The following is a 21,677-nucleotide window of genomic DNA, read 5'->3' as shown; positions in this document are numbered from 1 at the left end:
ATTTTTTTTCTACTTATTTTTGTTCCATCTTCTAAGTAGACAGTATTGATGGTGTGTTTTTATGTGACAACAAAATGAAACACTTTCTATACAGCCATCATTACATCTCAGTTTTCCCATCATAATAATAATAATAATACCTTTAATTTGTAATGCACTTTACATTTGAATATCTCAAAGTGCAACAATAAAAAAAAAAGTGAAAGTGAAAATCAGTGAAATACTTGATAAAAGTGGGAATCTGATTACATGCACTGTCCTTTAAGTTGAATTTTGAGAATTCTTGTTTATTTTATCTTACATTTAAACATGGCAAACAACATTAAAACAAGTACTCTCACTGCCTTTAAAGTTGTTTTTTTAAGTTTTGAAAGACCAAACGGATTACAGCTGAGCTGTAAGCTGCGACATCATAAACATTAACAACGCAATAATCATAAAAGCTGTAAATCTTATCAAAGGCCATGGATGAGTTTGGTTTCTTCTTGCTGTCGACTGGTAAAGTTTAACAAAGCTTATCATTCATTGTGGAGTAAAAGGAGGGACAAGTGTTTTACAATTATTGCAGCTGTGAATTCATGCTGTTCAAAATAAACATCCAGCATGGCGAGGGTGTGAAAGGGTGCTTGTAAAAGTGAGTGAGCAAGATGAAAACTTAAGAACATACTAATCAATTGTGACTTTAAACTTTGTCACAGTTTCATAAACCAGTCTCACTTGGATCATCCGTTTAGTTGCGAAAAAAAAAACCCTTCATTTACTTTATGATAGTGATTGCATTTATGTAATGTTTCTCTATGACGTTTCAAAAGTTTGGAAATTTTTTAAATTCGCAGATGATCGAAATGTGTTCGGCTTGGGGTAAAATTTACCACAGTATTTGGATGAAAATTACAGCAGAGATGAAAAACATAAAATGTGGTTTGACTCAAACAAATTGTCCTTAAACTTGAACAAAACTAAACGTGTTATTTACCAGTCGTAAAAGACGGGGAAAAAATGTAAATTATGGTGGATAATGTTGAAATTAAGCAAGTCTGTCAAAGTAAGTAGTAGTAGTGACTAAGTAGTAGTAGTAGATCATATATTATACTGGAAACTACTTAGAACATATTTGGGTATAAAAATGGTAAAGAGCATTGAATATCTGAAGAAAGCTCAACACGTCCCTAAACAATGTTATGTTTTGTCACAACTTGTAAATGTGTTTATGCATCAGTTTGTGAGGTTATTTTATAGAATGCACTGTGTTAAGAAATCCGACACAACTGAACTATGAAGCATTTTAAAAGGTGATACAAAGATGCAATTAATGCATGACATGAAAAATAGTGAGATGAATGTGAAGCACATCCAGGGTGATTTAGTGATGTAGTTGTATTTTTTATGATTATTGTGTTATGATTATTGATAATATTTTCTCATCATTTTTGGTACTACCAATATTTGTGGTATTGTTTCATTCTTTAATCTTTAAACAAAAATCATTTACATGATTGCAAGTTTTTTCAATTCTCGTGATTTGTTTTTAAAACATCTAAAATGACACAATGTGATGCATCAATGTCTCATTTTTTTCTAATTGTATACACCTCAGCCTTGAAAACCAGTCAACTGAATATTATGGGAAGTGATGTGATGGACATGTTAGGTGAAATGAACATTGAGGATATGCCAATCAAGTAAGAGTTTAATTTTAATGATAAATTCGGAAGTTCAAAGGTGTAGAAATTGTTGCTGTTTTCACAAGTCATTCTCTTGATTCCAACCTACAGTGTTCCAGACCTCAGAAACAGTTACCAAAATGTGTGGGACAAGTTTAGAGATCAAACCGAAGCGGATCGAGATGCTTTCCTGACTGACTCATTCCCTGCGGGCTTCCAATGGGCCACATCCAGTGAGTCCTTCAAGGTTGAAGGAGGATGGTCAGAGGGAGGAAAGGGTGAGACCATTTGGGACCGCTTCGGGCATCAAGGCCAAGCTTTTGATAAACAGACAGCTGACCTGGCATGTGACAGTTACCACAAGGTGGATTATGACGTCTACCTCCTGCGAGGTCTTCAAGTCAACACCTTCCAGTTTTCCATCTCCTGGGCCCGCATTTTCCCTTCAGGCTACAAAGACAGCCAATCAGAGGATGGGGTTCACTACTATAACAGCCTCATCGACGCTCTCATTGAATCAGGCATCAAACCTATTGTCACTCTCTACCACTGGGATCTGCCCCAGAGTCTCCAGGACAAAGGTGGGTGGGCTGACGCTTCCATTGTCAAGGCCTTCAAAGAGTATGCAGATTTTTGTTTTTCTACATTTGGGGACCGGGTCAAGACCTGGAACACATTCAGTAGTCCCTGGGTGGTGAGCCATGCTGGATATGGCACCGGTGAACATGCTCCTGGTGTCAAGGACTATGTGACTGCAGCCTATCAGGTGATAATAAAACTCATAATAAACGTCCTGGTGTTTCACTGAGGGCGAGGTCCATTCAACTTATACTTGTTTTTGCATTTTTTCAGGTCACTCACAATATTCTGAAGTCCCATGCTGAAGCCTGGCATGTCTACAATGACAAGTACAGAACGGCACAACAAGGTCAAGTGGGCATCGCATTAAACGCTGACTGGGCAGAACCAGCAGATCCCTCCAAATCTGAAGATGTTGCTGCTGCAGAGCGCTACCTTGAGTTTATGCTGGGCTGGTTTGCACATCCCATATTTGGAGCCGGAGACTATCCTTCAATTCTGAAAACTCAAATTGAAGAGAAAAGAGCAGCATGTCCATCCTCTGTGCCTGTAATACTACCAACGTTCACTTCTGAAGAGGTGAAGAGAATCGCTGGCACAGCTGACTTTTTTGGACTGAACCATTACACCTCCCGGGTAATCACACATGTTGATGGTGGCTGCGTCGCAGGTCCTGAGGGGGTGGGCAACTTCAACTCAAGTGTGGACCCCTCATGGAGCTCCACAGCTTCTGACTGGATCTCCTCTGTGCCTTGGGGACTGAGACGGCTTCTAAACTACATTTCAACAGTGTACTTACAAACTACCAAAGTACCAATCTATATAACTGGGAATGGGATGCCAACAGAGAACACTGGGGATGTCATCAATGATCAAAGCAGAATACAGTACTTGAGGAGCTACATCAATGAGGCATTGAAAGGTTAGTGTTAAGAATTTGAACTGTTTAAAACAAAATGAAGAAAGCTTTCATAACTTTAATAAGTTACTGTATGTGTTCATATTGTAGCCATATCCTTGGATGGAGTAAATGTGCAGCGATTCACAGTGCAGTCACTCATGGATGGATTTGAAGGAAATCAAGGCTACAGCCAAAGATTTGGTCTTCACTATGTTGACTTCAAAGATGCCAACAGACCACGGACACCAAAGCAATCTGCATACATATATGCAGAAATTATCAATCAAAATGGTTTTGGTTCACCCAAAAGTGGAGCTATGACAAGAGGTGAAATGTATCCCCATCCCTATTCAGGCTCTTTATCACCCTCAGAGGTACCTTCTCAATCAAAAGTAGTCTGGGAAAAGTTTTCACACCAGTCAACTTTCGAGAGAAAACTGTACCACTATGGTACATTTCCCGATGACTTCGGCTGGGGAGTTTCTTCTTCAGCTTACCAGATTGAAGGTGGCTGGAATGCTGATGGGAAAGGGCCTAGTGTCTGGGATACCTTTACTAATGCATCTGATAGTGGTATCCCTGAGGACGCCACTGGGCAAGTTGCCTGTGATAGTTACAACAGATTCAATGAAGATCTTTACATGCTGCGAGGTCTGAGGGTAAACTCATACAGATTTTCTATTTCCTGGTCCAGGATCTTTCCTAATGGGAGGCGTTCCTCCCTGAACCAGAAAGGGGTTGACTACTACAACAATGTCATTAACAGCCTTGTAGCAGCAAATATCTCCCCGATAGTAACACTTTATCATTATGACCTCCCTACTGCTTTGCAAACTGAGCTGAATGGCTGGGAAAATCCTGAAATGATTGATGTTTTTAATGACTATGCTGACTTCTGTTTTGCCACTTTTGGTGACAGAGTGAAATTTTGGATAACTTTCCAGCAGCCTTACACAATTGCCTGGTCAGGATATGGGCTTGGAGAGATTCCTCCAAATGTTAAGAATCCAGGAACAGCACCATACCAAGTTGCACACAACCTGATTAAAGCTCACGCCACAGCTTACCATACATATGATGATAAGTATCGTGCTTCCCAAGGTGGGAAAGTCTCCATTGCTCTAAATGCTGATTGGGTCGAGCCTGTTGATGCTAATAATCCTCGTGAAATTTACGCAGCTGATCGTGCAATGCAATTTCAATTGGGTTGGTTTGCCCACCCCATTTTCAAGAATGGTGACTATCCTGATGCACTGAAGTGGAAAGTTGGAAACAAAAGTGAACTCCAAGAACTTTCAGAGTCAAGGCTACCTTCCTTTACTGACGCAGATAAAAGCTTCATCAGGGGAACTGCAGACATGTTTTGTGCAAATCATTACACTACACAAATTTCAAGCCATGTAATAAATCAGATTACCCCCCCATCCTTTGAGAATGACTGGGACTTTGCACTGAAAGAAGAAAGTGATGCACCAACCACGGACATCAGTGAGCAGAGAGCTGTGGCTTGGGGTTTGAGGAGGCTCCTCAACTGGATCAAGGAGGAATATGGAGATCCAGAGATTTACATTACAGAAAATGGAGTGGCCACAGACTCAACGAAAACATGGGATGATATTGAAAGAGTATTTTACTACAAGACCTATATTGATGAAGCCCTCAAAGGTATGCAAAAATAACTTTTCCATGATACATACAGTTGCTTGTAGTGGAAATCATGCTTTTTTGTGTGTCTGTGTTTCTTTTAACAACAGCCTATGAACTTGATGGAGTCAAAGTGAAGGGATACCTCGCAACTTCCCTTATGGATTCATTTGAGTGGTTAAATGGATACAAAGTGGGGTTTGGGCTGCACCATGTGGACTTTACCCACACTAATAGACCAAGAACACCCAAATACTCCGCTCATTTCTACTATCAAGTCATAAAAAATAATGGCTTCCCCACACCAGATGATGAGAAGATGATTTATGGGCGTTTCAGAGAAGGATTCATTTGGAGCACTGCTACTGCATCATATCAGGTAAGTACAGACGTGAAAACATTTCAATCTTGGCAGACAACACATACAGTATGTTCTCTTGGGTTTCATTGTTGATAACCCCTGTTGTATCTTTCTTGTCATTAGATTGAAGGGGGATGGAGAGCAGATGGAAAAGGTCTCAGCATCTGGGACAAGTTTGCACACACTCCTCTCCGGGTTTTTGATGATGATGTTGGGGACATTGCCTGCGACAGTTACAACAAAGTTGAGGAGGATGTTGCTATGTTGAAACAGCTGAAGGTGACCCATTATCGTTTCTCCATTTCCTGGTCAAGGGTGCTTCCTGATGGCACCACAAGACACATTAATGAGGCTGGACTCAACTATTACCACAGACTGGTAGATGCCTTGCTTGCTGCAAATATCCAGCCTCATGTAAGTGCAAGTCTTTTTGGCATCTCATCCAAATAAATGATAGTAACTGAAAGTTTCTGACTTTATTAAGGCGTAAATGCTTCTTCTTCGCTGTCAGATCACTTTGTACCATTGGGACCTACCACAAGCTCTCCAGAAAGTTGGAGGCTGGGAAAATGACACAATTATTTCAAGATTCAAGGATTATGCTGATGTTATCTTCAGCGCTCTGGGTGATAAAGTGAAGCTTTGGATCACCATCAATGAACCATACAATATAGCTGCTGTAGGTCATGGCTATGGTGTAGCTGCTCCAGGTATGATTCTTGGAACACTATTGCAAAAAAAAAAAAAAAAAAAGAGAAAAATCTAGACTAAAGTTTATATCTCGATCTGCCTCAATATTAATTTCTGTCACTCTCCATGTGTCAAGGTATCAGTTTCCGCCCTGGCACACTGCCTTACATTGTTGGTCATAACCTACTTAAAGCCCACGCAGAGGCCTGGCACCTCTACAATGAAAAGTATCGACCCAGACAGAATGGACGCATTTCCATCACTATTAACTCTGACTGGTCCGAACCGAGAAATCCCCATAAACAAGAGGACGTTGATGCTGCAAGACGTGTGGTGGAGGTACATCAGGATTCTTCCATATGTAACAGCTGAGGTGTGTGGTAAAAGTTTTGAGTAAGTAATGTCTCTTCTTGGACAGTTCTACATTGGATGGTTTGCCCATCCCATCTATAATGGTGACTATAGCGACATGATGAAAACAATCATACGGGAGAGAAGTCTTGCTGCTGGCCTGTCAAAATCCAGGTAAAACTGAAAATTAATTGAAATCATTTTCTGATAAATATATAGTTGTCTTCGGAACTGGTGTACTTTTCCTTGACTTTCATTCACTTCAGTGTTTTTCCCCATTTTTCCAGGTTACCTGAGTTTACTTCAGAGGAGATCAAAAGGATTAAAGGAACCTATGATTATTTTGCGTTCAACCACTACACCACTGTCCTGGCATTTCCAGTGGAATATGGTAATCTTCAACACTATGATGCCGACAGGTAAACAAACAAGGAAGAGAAAAAAAGAGCACATTATCACCATCCCTTTGGTAGTTGAACTAAAATGTTTCTCTTTCCATATTTCAACTTCTATTCACAACAATTGTAGGAGTGCAGGAACAATTGCTGATCGTACCTGGCTGGATTCGGGTTCATCCTGGCTCAAGGTCTCCCCGTTTGGTTTCCGAAAGATATTAAACTTCATTAAAGAGGAATATGGAGATCCGCCAATCATCATTACAGAAAATGGCATTTCAGAACGAGGCACGATTGACCTGAATGATCATCACAGGAGCTACTACCATGAACAATACATAAACCAGGCTTTGAAAGGTATTTCATCTCTCCTATGTACTGTAATTAAGACCACAGCCAGTCATACAGAGACTGAGACCCAGTTTGTACAACATTTTCAAGTAAAAACACAAAACTTGACTTGTGTTTTGAGTGGTCACTTATGCAGCAATGGTGCTTGGAGCCACTGAAAACAGCAAATTTTGAAAAACACTCCAACTCAGTATCTATGTACAGAGCAGAAATGCTGCTACTGCACATGTGCACCATGTTCGTGCTGCACGTTTAACAAGAAGTTTAACACGTTCAGAGAACAACATCACAGCTGACAGTCAGAGCACATTGAGCAAAACAACAGTGCCCCCCCATGGCAAAAGTATTATATTACAACAGTTCGTACTCACCATTGTAAAAAATGTATAGTGTATTGTTCTCTGCTCACGTGTGTGCTTTCAGTACAACAACAAACAATGGCACCCAGGAGTAATCCACCCAGGAAACTAAATAGTTATTAGCATTTCTCTCATTTCTGGGTAAATTCACATTGTTTTCAAAATGTTGTTGCGTAAATGCGAAACTTTTCTGGAAAAAAAAAATGCAAAATTGGTGTGTTTTTACTTGAAACGTTGCATAAAAAGAGTCTGAGTTATATTAGCATTTGTGGTGAATTTAAACCTCGAAACTGATTTTCAAGTATTGAAATTCATTTTATTTATTTGTATGTTTAAAAGTGTCAATACTCCTCTTCCAGCTTACCTGTTAGATGGTGTGAACATCCAAGGTTACACAGCATGGTCACTCATGGACAATCTGGAATGGGCCACTGGTTTTTCAGAGAGATTTGGCCTCTTCTATGTCAATCGTTCGGACCCAAAACTTCCTCGAATAGCCAAGTCCTCAGTCTCTTCATACTCAACAATAATCAGCTGTAACGGATTCCCTGATCCTGCTTTAGGACCCAATGACTGCCTGTCAGACGGTAAAACCGACACACTCAGGTCAACATTTATTGATAATAAAGGTTTAAAAAAAAAATGACCCTCTGATACCTCTGTGTCTTTCCTGTAGGAACAAGTTCACCAAACACTGACGACAGTGTGAATTTCCTTGGAATGACGCTGACGATCGCCGATGCTGAAACTGGACTGTACACCACATTTGCTCTTCTGATTGTTGTGGTATTGGGTTTAATTTGTACATTTTTTTTCTTCTTTCGTGCCAAAAAACATTCCAAAAAAAACAAGAAGATGATTAATTAATTAACATGGTGAATAAATTTGAATGAGCTTTAATGAAACTCCTCAAAACAGATATGTGAACGCCATTCTTTTGTAAACTTTAATGCTACTTGATAGGTTATGTGTAACATACTTCGATCCTGTTTAATGCTGCTGTTTAGAATAAATACAGATCCTATGATCCATGATTTCGTCCTTTCAACGTGCTGTTGTTGTGTCACACTGTGAGTGGAATGATTCCAGCTTCCACCCATATTTCATTCAGACATCAGACATTTATGTAAAGTTAAATGGTAATTTATTTTGTCTGTACACGTAAAATGAATCAACCTTTATTGCCTTTTATGGCCTCAGCAGACTGTTTATCTTGCAATTACCCATGTAAAGCTTACAGAATGTGTCATAACCTCTTCTTCTTGATCGTAAATTATATAAGTAAGCATGCCAGCAGCTTTAAGCACTGGTTCACTTCTTATCTCACAGATCGATGTTTTTATGTAAGTTTGGATACTTGTTCCTCAGGAATCCATGAAATTAGGTGTGGGGTTCCCCAAGGTTCAATTTTAGGTCCCGTACTTTTTAATCTACATGCTTCCACTTGGGGACGTCATCAGGAGACACGGCATCATTTTCCATAGTTACGCTGACGATACTCAGCTGTACATCGCTGCGTCTCTTGATGACTCAGGGCCAATAGAAAACATTTTCAACTGTATTTCAGACATCAAGTCATGGATGGCAGTGAATTTCCTACAGCTCAACCAGGACAAGACTGAGGTTTTAGTTATCAGTCCCGAAGGCTGGAGAGAGAAACTTTTACCAAAATTACTTGATTTTAAACCAGCACAATCGGTTGAAAACCTGGGTGTGATTTTTGACTCTGAGCTAAGTTTTATTCCACACATTAAAAACATAACTAAGATTGGATTTTATCATCTGAAGAATATAGCCAGAGTCCGCCCGTTTCTCTCTCAGGCCAGTACAGAGGTGCTAATGCATGCTTTTATCTCCTGTTGATTAGATTACTGTAATGCCTTGCTCTCTGGTCTTCCCAAACAGAATATTTCAAACCTACAATTATTACAAAACTCAGTCGCGCGTGTGCTGACGAGTACCAGGGGGCGGGCCCACATTACACTGGTTTTACAGTCGCTGCATTGGCTCCCTGTCTGCTTCAGGATTGATTTTAAAGTTCTCTTATTATTTTTTAAATGTCTTAACGGCCCTGCACTTTCTTATTTAGCTGATCTATTTTTACCCTATCGACCCTCGCGGGCCCCGAGGTCCTCTGGCAGTGGTTTACTGCGTGTTCCAAAAGCAGGAACAAAGACCCATGGTGAGGCGGCTTTTAGCCATTACGGCCCCCGCCTGTGGAACAGCCTGCCGGAGAACCTCAGGACCGCAGAGACCGTTGATATTTTTAAAGGGAGGTTAAAAACACACCTTTTTAATCTGGCTTTTAATTGACCTTTTATAGTTCTCTTATTTCCATCATTTTTTAATGTAATTTTATTCTATTTTATTATGTACCTCTAACTGACTTTCCTTTTTTACTTTATAATCTTATCTTAATTTGTATCACATCCTCTTAAATTTTTAGCTGTTTAATTCCAGTGTTTCCTGAGGGGGGTCCTTCACACTGGGAGTTGGTTCCGGTCCTCTGCTGAGGTCACTGCGCTCAGGTCCTCTGATCCCAGCTGGCCTGTGGGTCTCCACACTTAAGTGTGCTGGTTCCCTTGGTCTGGCGGGTTTGGGGGTCGGGCGCTGGAGCCCTAGTATTAATGACCCTCGACTTCTCCCGATGTGGGCGGTGTGTCAGTTTGTATGTGTGTGTGTGTGTGTGTGTGTGTGTGTGTGGTGCGTGGTGCATGCTGATTGATGGTGCGGTTTTTGTTCTTTTCTGTTTTTATGACTGTTTTTACTGTTCAGCACTTTGCGTTGTTTTTATGAATATGAAAAGTGTTCTACAAATAAAGTTTGACTGATTTATGGATTTATTGATTGATTTATTGAAGCAGTGTACTACACCTAAAGTGTATGATACAGGGATTTGCAACATTGCAATTACAAAATAGACAGATTTTTTTTTCTTCAAACAAATTCAGTATAACATTTTTTTATATATATAAATCATGCAACACGCAGACCCTGAAATGTTTTTACAGCTTGTGACATGTTATGAAATAATTTTTCCCTCACTTTCTTCTACACTACTTTATGACTGCTGGCATGGACAGCAAAATGTTGTGAAACAAAACCATTCCCTGTTACTTAACATTTCCCTGTAATTTAATTGAATAAAGCTAAAGGTAACACCTCGGTGGCAGTTTGGAACTGTTCGGAGACCTTTTATCATCAGCAGGGATTAGCTGCAGTGCCCTGTTGCCACGAACTGGGACTCTGATCGCTGTAGAAATCTCCCGCTGCCACTAGAGACTGCTGCAGGATTGAACAAAAGATTCATCTTCATCTTTCAGAGCTCTCTCCTCTTACTGTCCTGAGAGTTGGAGCTTGTCTGAGGTGGAATAAATGCTGCATATGTCCTTGACTAGTTATCAATCCTTCACAAAAACTGAGCGGAAACACAGGTAGAACATGAAAACTACACTCAGATAGTCCCAGACTCAGATCTGAACTACAGCGAGGGAGAGAGAGAGGTAAGCCACGGTGATTTGAACTCAAATCATCACATAGCTGATTTGTAGGGGGATTTTTTATTTATTTAATATATTTATTTAACCAGGTCAGTCCCACTGGGAAGCCTGGCCAAGACAGCAGCAGTTTTCAAAGTTCAAATGAATAATGCAGAGTCCACAGAAAATACAAATCAAACAACATAAAAACAAAAATAAAGAAGTCAAAGCAATAAAGTTAAATAACGGGGCTTTCGTGTACAGCAAGAGCAGGAACGGTGGGAGGCTGATTCCAATTCCCCCCAAAGGTTAAGATTCCGAATTTTCCCTACAGAATTTAAAGCAGTGGGTGCAGAATATATAAAGGAGTGTTGGCCGAATTCAGTGCATGGGCGGTGTCAGTAGTTTGGTTTTAGAAATGTTTAAGATAAGTTTCAAATGCATAAGCTGGCGTTCCACAAGGGTACAAGCAAATTGCAAGGAGACAAGGGCCTCAGCAAGGGTAGAGCGGTCGCAGTAAATGACCGTACTGTCAGCTTTAAAATGGAATTCAGCATCAGAAATGTCAAGTGTGTCCATATATGTAAATTATGTAATTATGAGGGTGTGGTTGATCAGTCTGTGACAGCTTTGCAGAATATGCCTACAATTCTACATGTTTTTGTCAGAATTTTGTTGTTAAAGAAGCTTACAAAGGAATTACTGCTTAAAGTTAAAGTTAATACAGGGTTTGACAAAGCTGGGACTTCTTGTCAGCCTGGCTATAGAACTGAAGAGAAACCTAAGGTTCTTTTTTTCCTTCTTTAGAGAAGAAGGGCTTTTAACAAAGTATCTTGAGTGAGATTTCTTTTCCATTTTTTCATCCCGACTTCATTACTGAAACGTGATGACATGAGATTGACACCTGAGATTGCTTAAAGGAAGGACATTTACATAAATAAGCAAGTTATCCTCTCCAGCTTACCTCAAATGCAGATTTTTGGACTGAGAGAAAATCAAACCATCCAGATAAAGCTCCACAGCTCAGGTTCAAAATGGGATGTTCCCAATGAGGAGAAAGTACAACTCTAATTTAAGCCTTTATTGGACAACCAGCCGTATTTGGTGACTTTTGCATTTCTTAGTTTTACCTTGAAACTGATGAATAAGTTCATTAAAGTGGCACTGGACATCGGACAAGTAAACCTGCATAGCTTTTCCACGATTTCTACAATCAGTCAGAATCATGAAAATCAACAAAATTTGTGTTTCACATTTGTGCTTTGTCTCTTGTGACACATCCCTGCAGACACCAACACTCCTTTTCATTGCACACATTTAAGCTACAAATTGACTTACATGGCAAAAGAACACTATCTAACAGGATCTGAACACATCTACCAGGGAAATGGAACGGATATTTATTGTGGAATTCAAAAGGTAAAAATAGAATATAAGATATTCAGTTACACGTATGAACACAAACTTTTAACAACACAAATACATTCTGGTTTCAAAGATAACCATGAATTTCAAATTATTATTATTATTGTTATTATTATTATTATTATTATTATTATTATTATTATTATTATTATTATTATTATTTCTGTAGTCTGTGGCGCCCTCAGGTGGTCGGGTAGGGCATTCCACAGCCTCAGGGTAGCAGAGGAAAAGGTCTGATCACCCTTTGGACATGACTCTGGATGCACTGGTGGGTAAGGAGGGAGACCATGTTCTCAGTTCTGAGAGGGGCATGAAGACATTTTTTTAAATGAATAGAAATGCAAAGAAAGAAATGTGTTAACTTTATCTTCAAGTATATTCAATAGCATTTTAGGGCATTTGTTTGTTTTGTTTTTTTTCAAATGCATGATAATGTACATCAAATCTTTTGGCCCACACAAGGAAGGAAAAAGAGACAAGGAGCGAGCAAAAAAAAAAAAAAAAAATTGATTGTTCAGGGAGATTCTATAGAGCATTTGTATCTTTACACCAATTATTAAAACTGCCTCTAAATTCAATGAAAAAAAAAAGCAATTTCAAAACATTATTGTATCTACTACAGCTTAACACCAGTACAACTGGCCTGGACCCACCATACCAGTATTATCAGGAAATAATTCCGGGAAAACATCATTCTACACAACAGCTGTGATTGGTGCACATCGATGGTGCACACTTGCATAGCAACTTGAAATCTATGAACAGGGGTGCACATAAGCAGTGCGTTGGTGTGCATGCGCTACTAAATTAAAAAATGCGTGCCAGATGAAACGTTGCAACGCTCATTTGCATACCAAGATTTGGAGATAGCAAGGTGCACATCTGTGTGTCAGAGAGGCCAATGAGCCGTTGCTTTAGAACGTTATCAAATTGTCTAAGAAGCAAGCTCCATTAAGCAACTATTTTGGTGTTCTGCCACCCCCAAAGAAGCGCCAGACTGAGTCAGAACAGCAAAAGAAGCGCGTGTTCTCGGAGAAGTGGTTGCAGGAGGTCAGCTGGCTTCAAGCTAATGATGAACGCACGGAGACGCGGTGCAGAGTATGCCCTGAAAATCCCACTGTGGCTGACAAAAACGGTGCCTTTTATACAGGTACTAAAAACTTCAATCATTCAGCTTTTGATAAGCACACCAATAGCAGAGAGCATCAGAAAGTTCAAGCGATTGATAACGAAAACAGACGCATCCAGGACCAGAAGTCCAGTGGTCCCCTCGACAAATGGAAAGACAAACTGAATGAAGAGCAACATCAAGCACTGCGTAATGTTTTTCTTTTAGCCTTTCACAAAGCGAAACATGGACATCCTATGCGTCCATATGAGGAAGATATTCCGTTTCTGAAGAGGCTTGGAGTAAATGTGGGGAGCGCGTATCGTTCTCGAGAGGGGGGAAGCCCCATCATGGAGTGCATCTGATCGCACAGTCTCATACTGTCAGTCATTTAATCAATCAACTGTGAAGTTGCTAAGACTTTACTTAAAGAAAGGTGGTGCAAAACGAATTGCACAACTAAAGAGCATATGCAAAAAGAAAGGAATAGCTTTTGCCAAATTAGGAAAATTTCACAACATCAGATGGTCTGCATGGAGACAGGAGACTCTATTGAAAATATGGAGAATGTTACCTGCCATTCAGATTCAAGTGGCAACAAGTGATGACATGCTTGTTTCCTAGCAAACGTTCTTGATATTGGTAATGTTTTAAAGCTCACCTCCCTCAAGTTTCAGCAAGAGAATCTAACTGTTGGTGAATGCAAAGATGAGCTCATGGTTGCTGTTGGACAGTTTACTGATGGAGAGTTGAGGGCAAGTTCAGGAAAGAGACTGGGCCACATGCTGATGCTGACAGGGACAAGATCAATGTTTTGAGAGCTCTGATTCATGAGTTTGAATAGAGATTTGAATCCCTAAAATCATGTGATCAGTTTCTGATTTTTGATCCAACAACTTGGCCTCTTGAAATGAAAGATCTGCACAGTTTTGGCAACACAACTCTTAGTAACATCCTTGAGAAGTATGAAGCCAACATGCCTGTTGACAAAGACACCACTTTAAGAGAGTGGATGAGTTTAAAGCAAGCTGGAAAACGTCTGGCAGCCTCCTCTGTGCACGACCTGGTGAATGTAGTGAAGACAAGCAATCCTGACAGTTATTCTAACATTCAGAGGGTTCTTTTCTTGGCCCTTACACTGCCCCTGAGCAATGCTGCATGTGAAAAGGGGTTTTCACAGCTGGATATCATAAAAAGCAAGTACAGATCCTGCTAATCAGACTCTCGCCTCTCATCTCTAATGCACATTCTGTTGTCTAAGTTCACCACGCAGACCTTTGACCCAACTCCAACTGTTGTCTTGTGGATGCAAACAGCTAATCGCAGCCTGAACCAAGGAGAAAAGAGGAGGCATGGTAAATCCACATCCTCTCCTGTTTGTGAAATAGAGGAAGGTCAGAATGACACTATTAAAGTGGCATTATTCTACTGGGTCTGCTGATCTTGGAGCCTCAAAAAGGAGGAAAGCCGACACCAGAGTGTCGTCTCCAATAGCGCTGCCTACAACCCATGCATGGCGGGCTGGTATCGCCACCACATACACCCCCAATGTGAACGGGGACCGGGCTAAGGCTCCAAAAGACTGCAGAAGTCAAGGACCATGGGGACCGGACAGAGCACCAGGTCCTCCCCACGGCCGTTGCACCACTGTGCAACCAACCGCCACCCACTATCATACAGCCGCCTGGTAGATGGCGCCCTAGCATTCAAGGCAGTTGCCTGACAGGCCCCGAACAGCTGCTCAGCAGCGACTTGGGCCCCTCAGTAGCCAGGAGCAAAACAGAGACGGTGAGGGCGGGGGTGCCCCACCCGGCCACCATGCTGATACAGCAGACCCCTCCTGCTGAGAAGGTGCCACGGTCGGCTGTGGGATAACCTGCGGAGCAGAGGAAACCAAGCCCACACCAGCCAGTAGAGGGCCACCAGCAGCAGTGTGTGCCCCTCTGAAGCACCCTGATGGGCGTCGGCCAAAGCAGAGGGGTCAGCGGGAACGCCTACAGAAGGACCTGTGGCCAGGAGTGCAAGAGAGCATCCTAGCCCAGAGGCCAGCGGCTCTCAGGGGGTCGAGCGGACAGTGGGCCGCTTCCTTAAGCAACCCCCAGCGCACATCTCCCCTATGGAGGCACCACCCCACCTGGTCGAGGATTCCACCGGGAGAGGGAGTCCGTCAGCGCGTTGAGGCCTCTGCAGGTACACAACCTGCAGGCCGGCCGGACAGGTCGCCATCCATCCGCAACGCCACTGGGAGGCCTGCAATCACCCCAGACGGGCCTGTCCGTGAAGCCCGGCTGAAGCTATGTCCAGGAGGGGGATGGACCCCCAGGCAGGGACCACAGCCACCGCCCTGAGCTGACCCCACAAAGCCACAATAGTAGGGTCTGTACAAAGCCTGGGGAAGGGCATAGCATGACCATCACTAAGATAAGAAAGTTTTTCGAGAAAGTAAGTATTGATAGTATTGATCACTGCTGGGAGTAACAGCTAGTTAGCACCAGCTAACAGCAGGAAGTCCCATGTTATTAATAAACCCAATGCTCCTTGTCTGACAAATAAAAACCTGACTTTAACATTATAGACCAGGGTTCTCAAACTTTTAGGAACCAAGGACCTCTTACAGGGTAGAACATTTTTCAAGGACTCTTCATCATCTTCATGTTAAAGGGACTTAAGGCAAGATTTGTGAAAAACTACACATGCATTTCCACTTTATTCAATGCTAATGGATCGTGAAGCATTAAAAACCTAAAATAACAGGCCAATCCGCGTATCTGTCTGTTGCCTTATACAGGCTGTGTGCCAAATAATTTGCTGCTGTTCGGGGTCCGAATTTCCCGCGCAATCGTGGGGATGTGACGTAAATTGACGTTGTATGCGCGTTGCCGAACAGGAAGAACATGGCCGCCATGGACACGGACTCAAACACTGCTGGGATCAGGGGCGGGCAGTGTTGCCAACTTGGTGACTTTCTCGCTAAATCTGGCGACTTTCCAAAGCCTCTTTTCGACTTTTTTTGTCAAAAGTAACTAGCGACAAATTTAGCGGCTTTTTCTGGTGCTCTGGAGACGTGACAGGACGTCTCCGCTGTTCTCAGCAAGCAGTGGGTGCTGCGTGAGCCCCTCCCCGTCCCAAAACACTCACAGGCGGCCAGTCTCAGCAGCGCTCCCTGCTGAGTTGGGGTCGATTGGGTAAACGGCCCGGAGCTGCTCCACGGAGGTGACGGGAGAGCTCCAGCAGCCGCGGCCTGCTTCACGCGCCACCGTGGTTATGCGGCGGGTCCCCGCGCGCTCCGCGGCCGGCACAGAGCGCGTCACCGCCCGGGAGCGGAGATTCGGAGCTGCCGCGCCGCGGCTTGCTCCACGGAGGCGCGTGAAGCAGGCCGCGGCTTCCACGGGCCGAGTGGAGCTGCCCCACGGAAGCTAACAAGAGAGCTCCGGATCTCTGCTCCCAGGTGGAGACGCGCTCTGTGCCGGCCGCAGAGCACGCAGGGACCCGCCGCATAAACACGGAGGCGGAGAGGAGCTCCGCGACGGATTTAAAAATGAATCGTTAGATTAATCAATGCATCGAAGAACTATTTCCTAGATTAATCGATTACAAAAGTAATCGTTTAACGCAGCCCTATTATCAGCGTTATCTCGTGAGTCAAAAAAAAAAAAAAAAATAAAAATAAAAATATGACCGAAGCCGGGCTGGCACCCGAATAAATATTGGATATGCGTTTGATTCATAGAGGGAACTTCAGCTGCATTTGGGAGTGAAAATGGATGCTTACAAAAATCACATAATATGCACTGTGGTCCTGCAGTAATCCGCGACATAGTAAACAGCATGAGCATCCCTGGTGCAGTGCTGTGAAGACGGACATTCTGTAAAATGTTTGTGCGCGCTCCCGTGCTGCCTTGGCTGGTGGCTGCAGTTACCCGCAGCACCTATCGCGGCAGCACTGAGGTAAATTTTGAAAAGTTGCCTTAAGTCCCTTTAATTAAACACAATCTGCCATTTGTAACCCCAAATGCTATATGAGTTATCTACTTTTTAAACATTCAAACTAGGGATGTGCGAGTACCGATACCAGGTATCGGTATCGGGCCGATACTGGCCTTATTTCAAGGTATCGGGTACTCGTGAAGCCTACCGATGCCAGCCGCCGATACTCACGGCAAGAAAACCCCACGCGTCGTAAGCCCTCCTCACCAGCAGTTGGCGGTAGTGCAACCAAATGGGATGCAAGCTGCCGACAAACATGAAAGAGGAAGAAGCTCCTCTCTGGAGCGCTGACAGGCGCAGGGCTTCACTGCAGCGGGCTGACTTCTCCATGAGTCTCATCCAGAGCAGAGACAACAGGAATGAATCCAGAACGGCTGCTCGTCTCACCAAAACTCCGCCGGTGTGGAAATTCTTTTATATAAGTGAAAACGAGCCGAGCTTTGCAGAATGCAAACTCTGCAATGCTAAAATTGCTAAAGGAGGTGCGCGATGTTGTTCATTTACCACTAGTAATTTGTTTAAACACCTCAGGGAAGCTTGTGGACGAGAGTCTGACGCTGTTGTGCTGGAAAAAAGAAAACTCCGGCAGCAACTCGACGGCAAACTCTGCAGAAGACCGATAAACTGAAGAGCAGAGATCCGAGAGCAGCACAAATAACACGAGCAGCTCTTTAAACTCAGGGGTTTTTCTATCTTTGACTTTAGTTCATAAAAGAAATCATTAAAATTAGTACATTTAAAAACCTTAGTTTATGTAAAGTGTAAAACTCAGAGAAATTGTTTTATCTTGCACTTAATTTCATTTAAATAAGTGCAAACTCAGAGTTGCTTGTTTTATTTTTCAGACTATTATTTTGGACTTAAACGTAGTGGCTGGGCTGCCTTTTTATTGGAAATAAAATTCATTTTCAAAAATAATCTGTCATTGCATTATTTTGAATTTTATGTATATAAAGTATCGGTATGCAAGTATCGGTATCGGTGAGTACTGAAGATGAAGTACTCGTACTTGGTATCGGTCTGAAAAAAAGTGGTATCGCACATCCCTAATTCAAACCTAAATATTTAAGATCTGTGTAGTAGAAATTAACTTAACCAAATTAAATTGGAGTAATGTCAACATAATTTCTATCATTTTAAACACAGGCAAAGTCTTATTGAAGCTACACTTTCACTTCACAGCATTTAGAATTTTAAATTTACAGCTTTCAGAACACGAGCAGTGTAATGTGAACGTTATGTGACAGTCAGGCAGGTCAGAGGTCAGCTCACATGTTCCAGTAGGGTCCCAGAGTTACAGCAGGTTGCAGGACGTTAAGGAGTTAACCAGGTAGTGTGTGCAGTGAGAAGCTCTATGAAGCAGCTGTTAATTCAAAATTCAAGATTCAAGATTCTTTATTTGTCATTGGTCAGTTTCCTGGCCAACGAAATTGCAGCAGATCCACTATAGTGCATACAATTCATAAAAGTTCTACATTATAACTAGCAAATCATACACAAGTGACATAAGTTCACAATAGTTAATTCGATGATGGGTAAGATGGAGAGGGACTATATACAGAGTAATAAATAATGTCACATTGCACATAGGAAAATAAATAAGATAGTAGGTATTACACATATGGGTGCATAGGTGGTGGTGTCAATATTGCACGTGAGAGATGATAATCAGTGATTTATGTAAGAGATGTTCATGTTGAGTTCAGTGTTCTAATTGCCCAAAGGAAGAAGCTGTTTTTGAGCCTGTTTGTTCTGCTCTTGATGGGTCTGAGCCTTCTTCCAGAGGGCAGGTGGTGGTGGAAATCCTTCATGATTGCCTTGGCTCTGGTAAGGCACCTGGAGTTGTCCAGGGGGGGCAGCGGACAGCCGATCACCTTCTCAGCTGTTCTTGTGACCCGCTCCAGTCTTCTTCTGTCAGCCACTGTGCTGCCAGCATACCACACAGGGATAGCATGCACCAGCACGCTCTCAATTGTAGCCCGATAGAAAGAGACCAGCAGGTCCGTCTGCAGCCTGTTCCACTTCAGGACCCTCAGAAAGTGGAGGCGCTTCTGGGCTTTTCTGACCAGAGATGTTGTATTGGCCGCCCAGGACAGGTCCCTCGAGATGTGGGTCCCGAAGAACTAGAAGGTGGGCACTCTCTCTACATCGACACCTTTGATGCGGAGGAGGCAGGGGGCGAGGTTGTGGATGGCTTTAAATGTAAACGGAAGTATTTTGAAGATGATCCGGAATTTGACAGGGAGCCAATGGAGCTGCTGGAGGACAGGAGTGATGTGGTGAGAGGAAGGGGTTTTGGTGACGATGCAAGCTTCTGAGTTCTGGACCAGTTGGAGCTTATGGAGGGATTTGTGGGGGACACCAAAAAGGAGTGAGTTACAGTAGTCAAGGCAGGAGGTGACGAGGCTGTGGACCAGGATGGCAGTGGTGTGAGGGGCGACAGAGGGGTGGAGACGGTTTATATTGCGTAGGTGTAAGTATGCAGACCAAGAGATGTTATTAATGTGGGGGTGGAAAGAAAGTGAGCTGTCGAGGATGACACCCAGACTCTTAACCTGAGGGGAGGGGGACACTGTGGAGCCGTCGATGGTGAGGGAAAACCTGTCAGATTTGGAGAGTGTGGACTTGGTGCCAACAAGAAGAAGTTCAGTTTTATCACTGTTCAATTTCGGGAAATTTGAGGCAAAGAGGTGAAGGACTTGAGCTGGATGAACTGAACTGGATGTATGGGTGTGCAGTCATGTGTGTAGATGGTGTACAGGAGAGGGCTCATCACGCAGTCCTGAGGAGAGCCGGTACTGAGCGACACGGTGAAAGAACTCCTGTTACCAATTCTCACCGATTGCGGGTGGTCAGTGAGGAAGTCTTTGATCCAAGCGGTTGTGGTGGGGGGGAGGTCCAAGTCGGCCAGCTTAGATGTTAGGATGTCCGGGATGATGGTGTTACAGACCAAGCTGAAATCTATGAAGAGCATCCTGACTGAAGTCCCTGGTGTGGAGTTCTGAAGCTTCATACCACAATGTTTCCTTCATCTTCAAGTCACTACAAACAATATTAACATTGACACAGTCCCAGCGAACCTAGTTTGTTGAACAAACAGCTCAAAACTTTCTGAAGTGGTTCAACACTTATTGCCACTTCTTTGAATAATTGGCAGAAAACTGACAAACCCATATACTAAAAGTTATAATCACACAGTAAATATATGTAATTTGTCTTATCAAACACACCTCAGTCACTCACGTCACTAACAGGTTAAATTGGTGAGAAGGTGAGCCTGTTTCTCACAATACAGTTTCTCTATTCTTGGGAGTGATGGGTGACAAATAGTCACCTATTTGGTATGGTAAGTCATAATCCTATTCTACCACTAAATAAGAAGCTCTCTGGGCTTTTTCTGAAGTTACAGCCAAATACACCATTCTGTTTTCAGGCTAAGGTATTCCTCACTCTCTCCTTTGTTTAGTCTCTGAACTGTGACTCTTGGTAATCAGGAGGTGCTTTAGCTCGACGGCTTAATGGCTTAATTTGCTACCAGCTGAAGATTCTCCACACATCTTGGTCTTCTGTCTCTGTTCTCAATGAAACCACACTCCAGATAAAGGTCATGACATCTTCTCAGTTCTGCTGGTTTAGACTCAGCACCACTTGATAAAGAGGCTTATTTAAAAATGTTTCCATCGTCTATGGCGAGAAACACTGAGTAGAGGCAGGAGCTGTGTGTGATGACAGTAATGGATCACAGCTTTAGTGATATGTATCAATAATGTCAGATTTTTTATTGATCCATAGCTGTGGGAATAGTTAGTTTGTTCATTGGCGCATTGCTACCTACATGCAGACATACATTTGTTTTTAAACTGATACAGCATGGTTATTAATTTATTATCAGTTGATCTGACATTTTTTCATAAACCCCAAACTCTGACTCGCTAAGTACTGGGGGTAAAGGGACTCCAATTTGAGAACTGCAGCTAAACACACTGTTTCTCTGCAAACCTATATTTGTAGTTTTACTGTATTAAAATAAAATAAATAAATAATAATGAATAATTTCTCAGTCTTTGTTCGCTGTTTGTGGAGTTTTGCACTAGGTTCGCTCACATCCTGTGTATCTCCTGGACTTAAAACCTAGTGACGCCCCTGTTCTCCATTTAGAAACAAAATAGTGCAATTTCAGTGTAGGTGCTGTGCAAATCAATATAGCCATCCATCCAATTGTGAACAAAATTATAGAGAGATGAGGCATAGTACAGATTTTTATGTACATATATTTTTTTTATTTGTCATTTTAGGGAAGGGGTGGATGATGACAGTGACAAAATGACTTACAGTTTCTACAACCAATATACACACCTATATAAAATTCTTTAAATGTTGCAT

At 42.4% G+C, this 21,677-nt stretch overlaps 1 protein-coding gene across 1 annotated transcript in view; it reads left to right on the top strand.

Annotated features, from left to right (window-relative positions):
• LOC115403406 (lactase-phlorizin hydrolase-like) overlaps window positions 1-15,655 on the top strand; it is a 37,447-nt gene extending 21,792 nt beyond the window's left edge. The window contains exons 5-18 of the mRNA XM_030112270.1: window positions 837-861; window positions 1,776-2,430; window positions 2,517-3,165; window positions 3,253-4,809; window positions 4,899-5,167; window positions 5,273-5,563; window positions 5,661-5,859; window positions 5,976-6,178; window positions 6,258-6,364; window positions 6,478-6,609; window positions 6,719-6,942; window positions 7,655-7,901; window positions 7,979-8,088; window positions 15,159-15,655. Of these exons, the coding sequence (XP_029968130.1) occupies window positions 837-861; window positions 1,776-2,430; window positions 2,517-3,165; window positions 3,253-4,809; window positions 4,899-5,167; window positions 5,273-5,563; window positions 5,661-5,859; window positions 5,976-6,178; window positions 6,258-6,364; window positions 6,478-6,609; window positions 6,719-6,942; window positions 7,655-7,901; window positions 7,979-8,088; window positions 15,159-15,655 (5,165 nt within the window). The remainder of the gene's footprint in view (window positions 1-836; window positions 862-1,775; window positions 2,431-2,516; window positions 3,166-3,252; window positions 4,810-4,898; window positions 5,168-5,272; window positions 5,564-5,660; window positions 5,860-5,975; window positions 6,179-6,257; window positions 6,365-6,477; window positions 6,610-6,718; window positions 6,943-7,654; window positions 7,902-7,978; window positions 8,089-15,158) is intronic.
• The last annotated feature ends 6,022 nt before the right edge of the window (window positions 15,656-21,677 follow it).

Source organism: Salarias fasciatus, chromosome 16 (genome assembly GCF_902148845.1).
Source record: "Salarias fasciatus chromosome 16, fSalaFa1.1, whole genome shotgun sequence".
In the NCBI taxonomy this organism is placed as follows: Eukaryota; Metazoa; Chordata; class Actinopteri; order Blenniiformes; family Blenniidae; genus Salarias; species Salarias fasciatus.
Note: the sequence above shows the minus strand (reverse complement) of the source record. Positions and strands in the feature narration are given on the sequence as shown.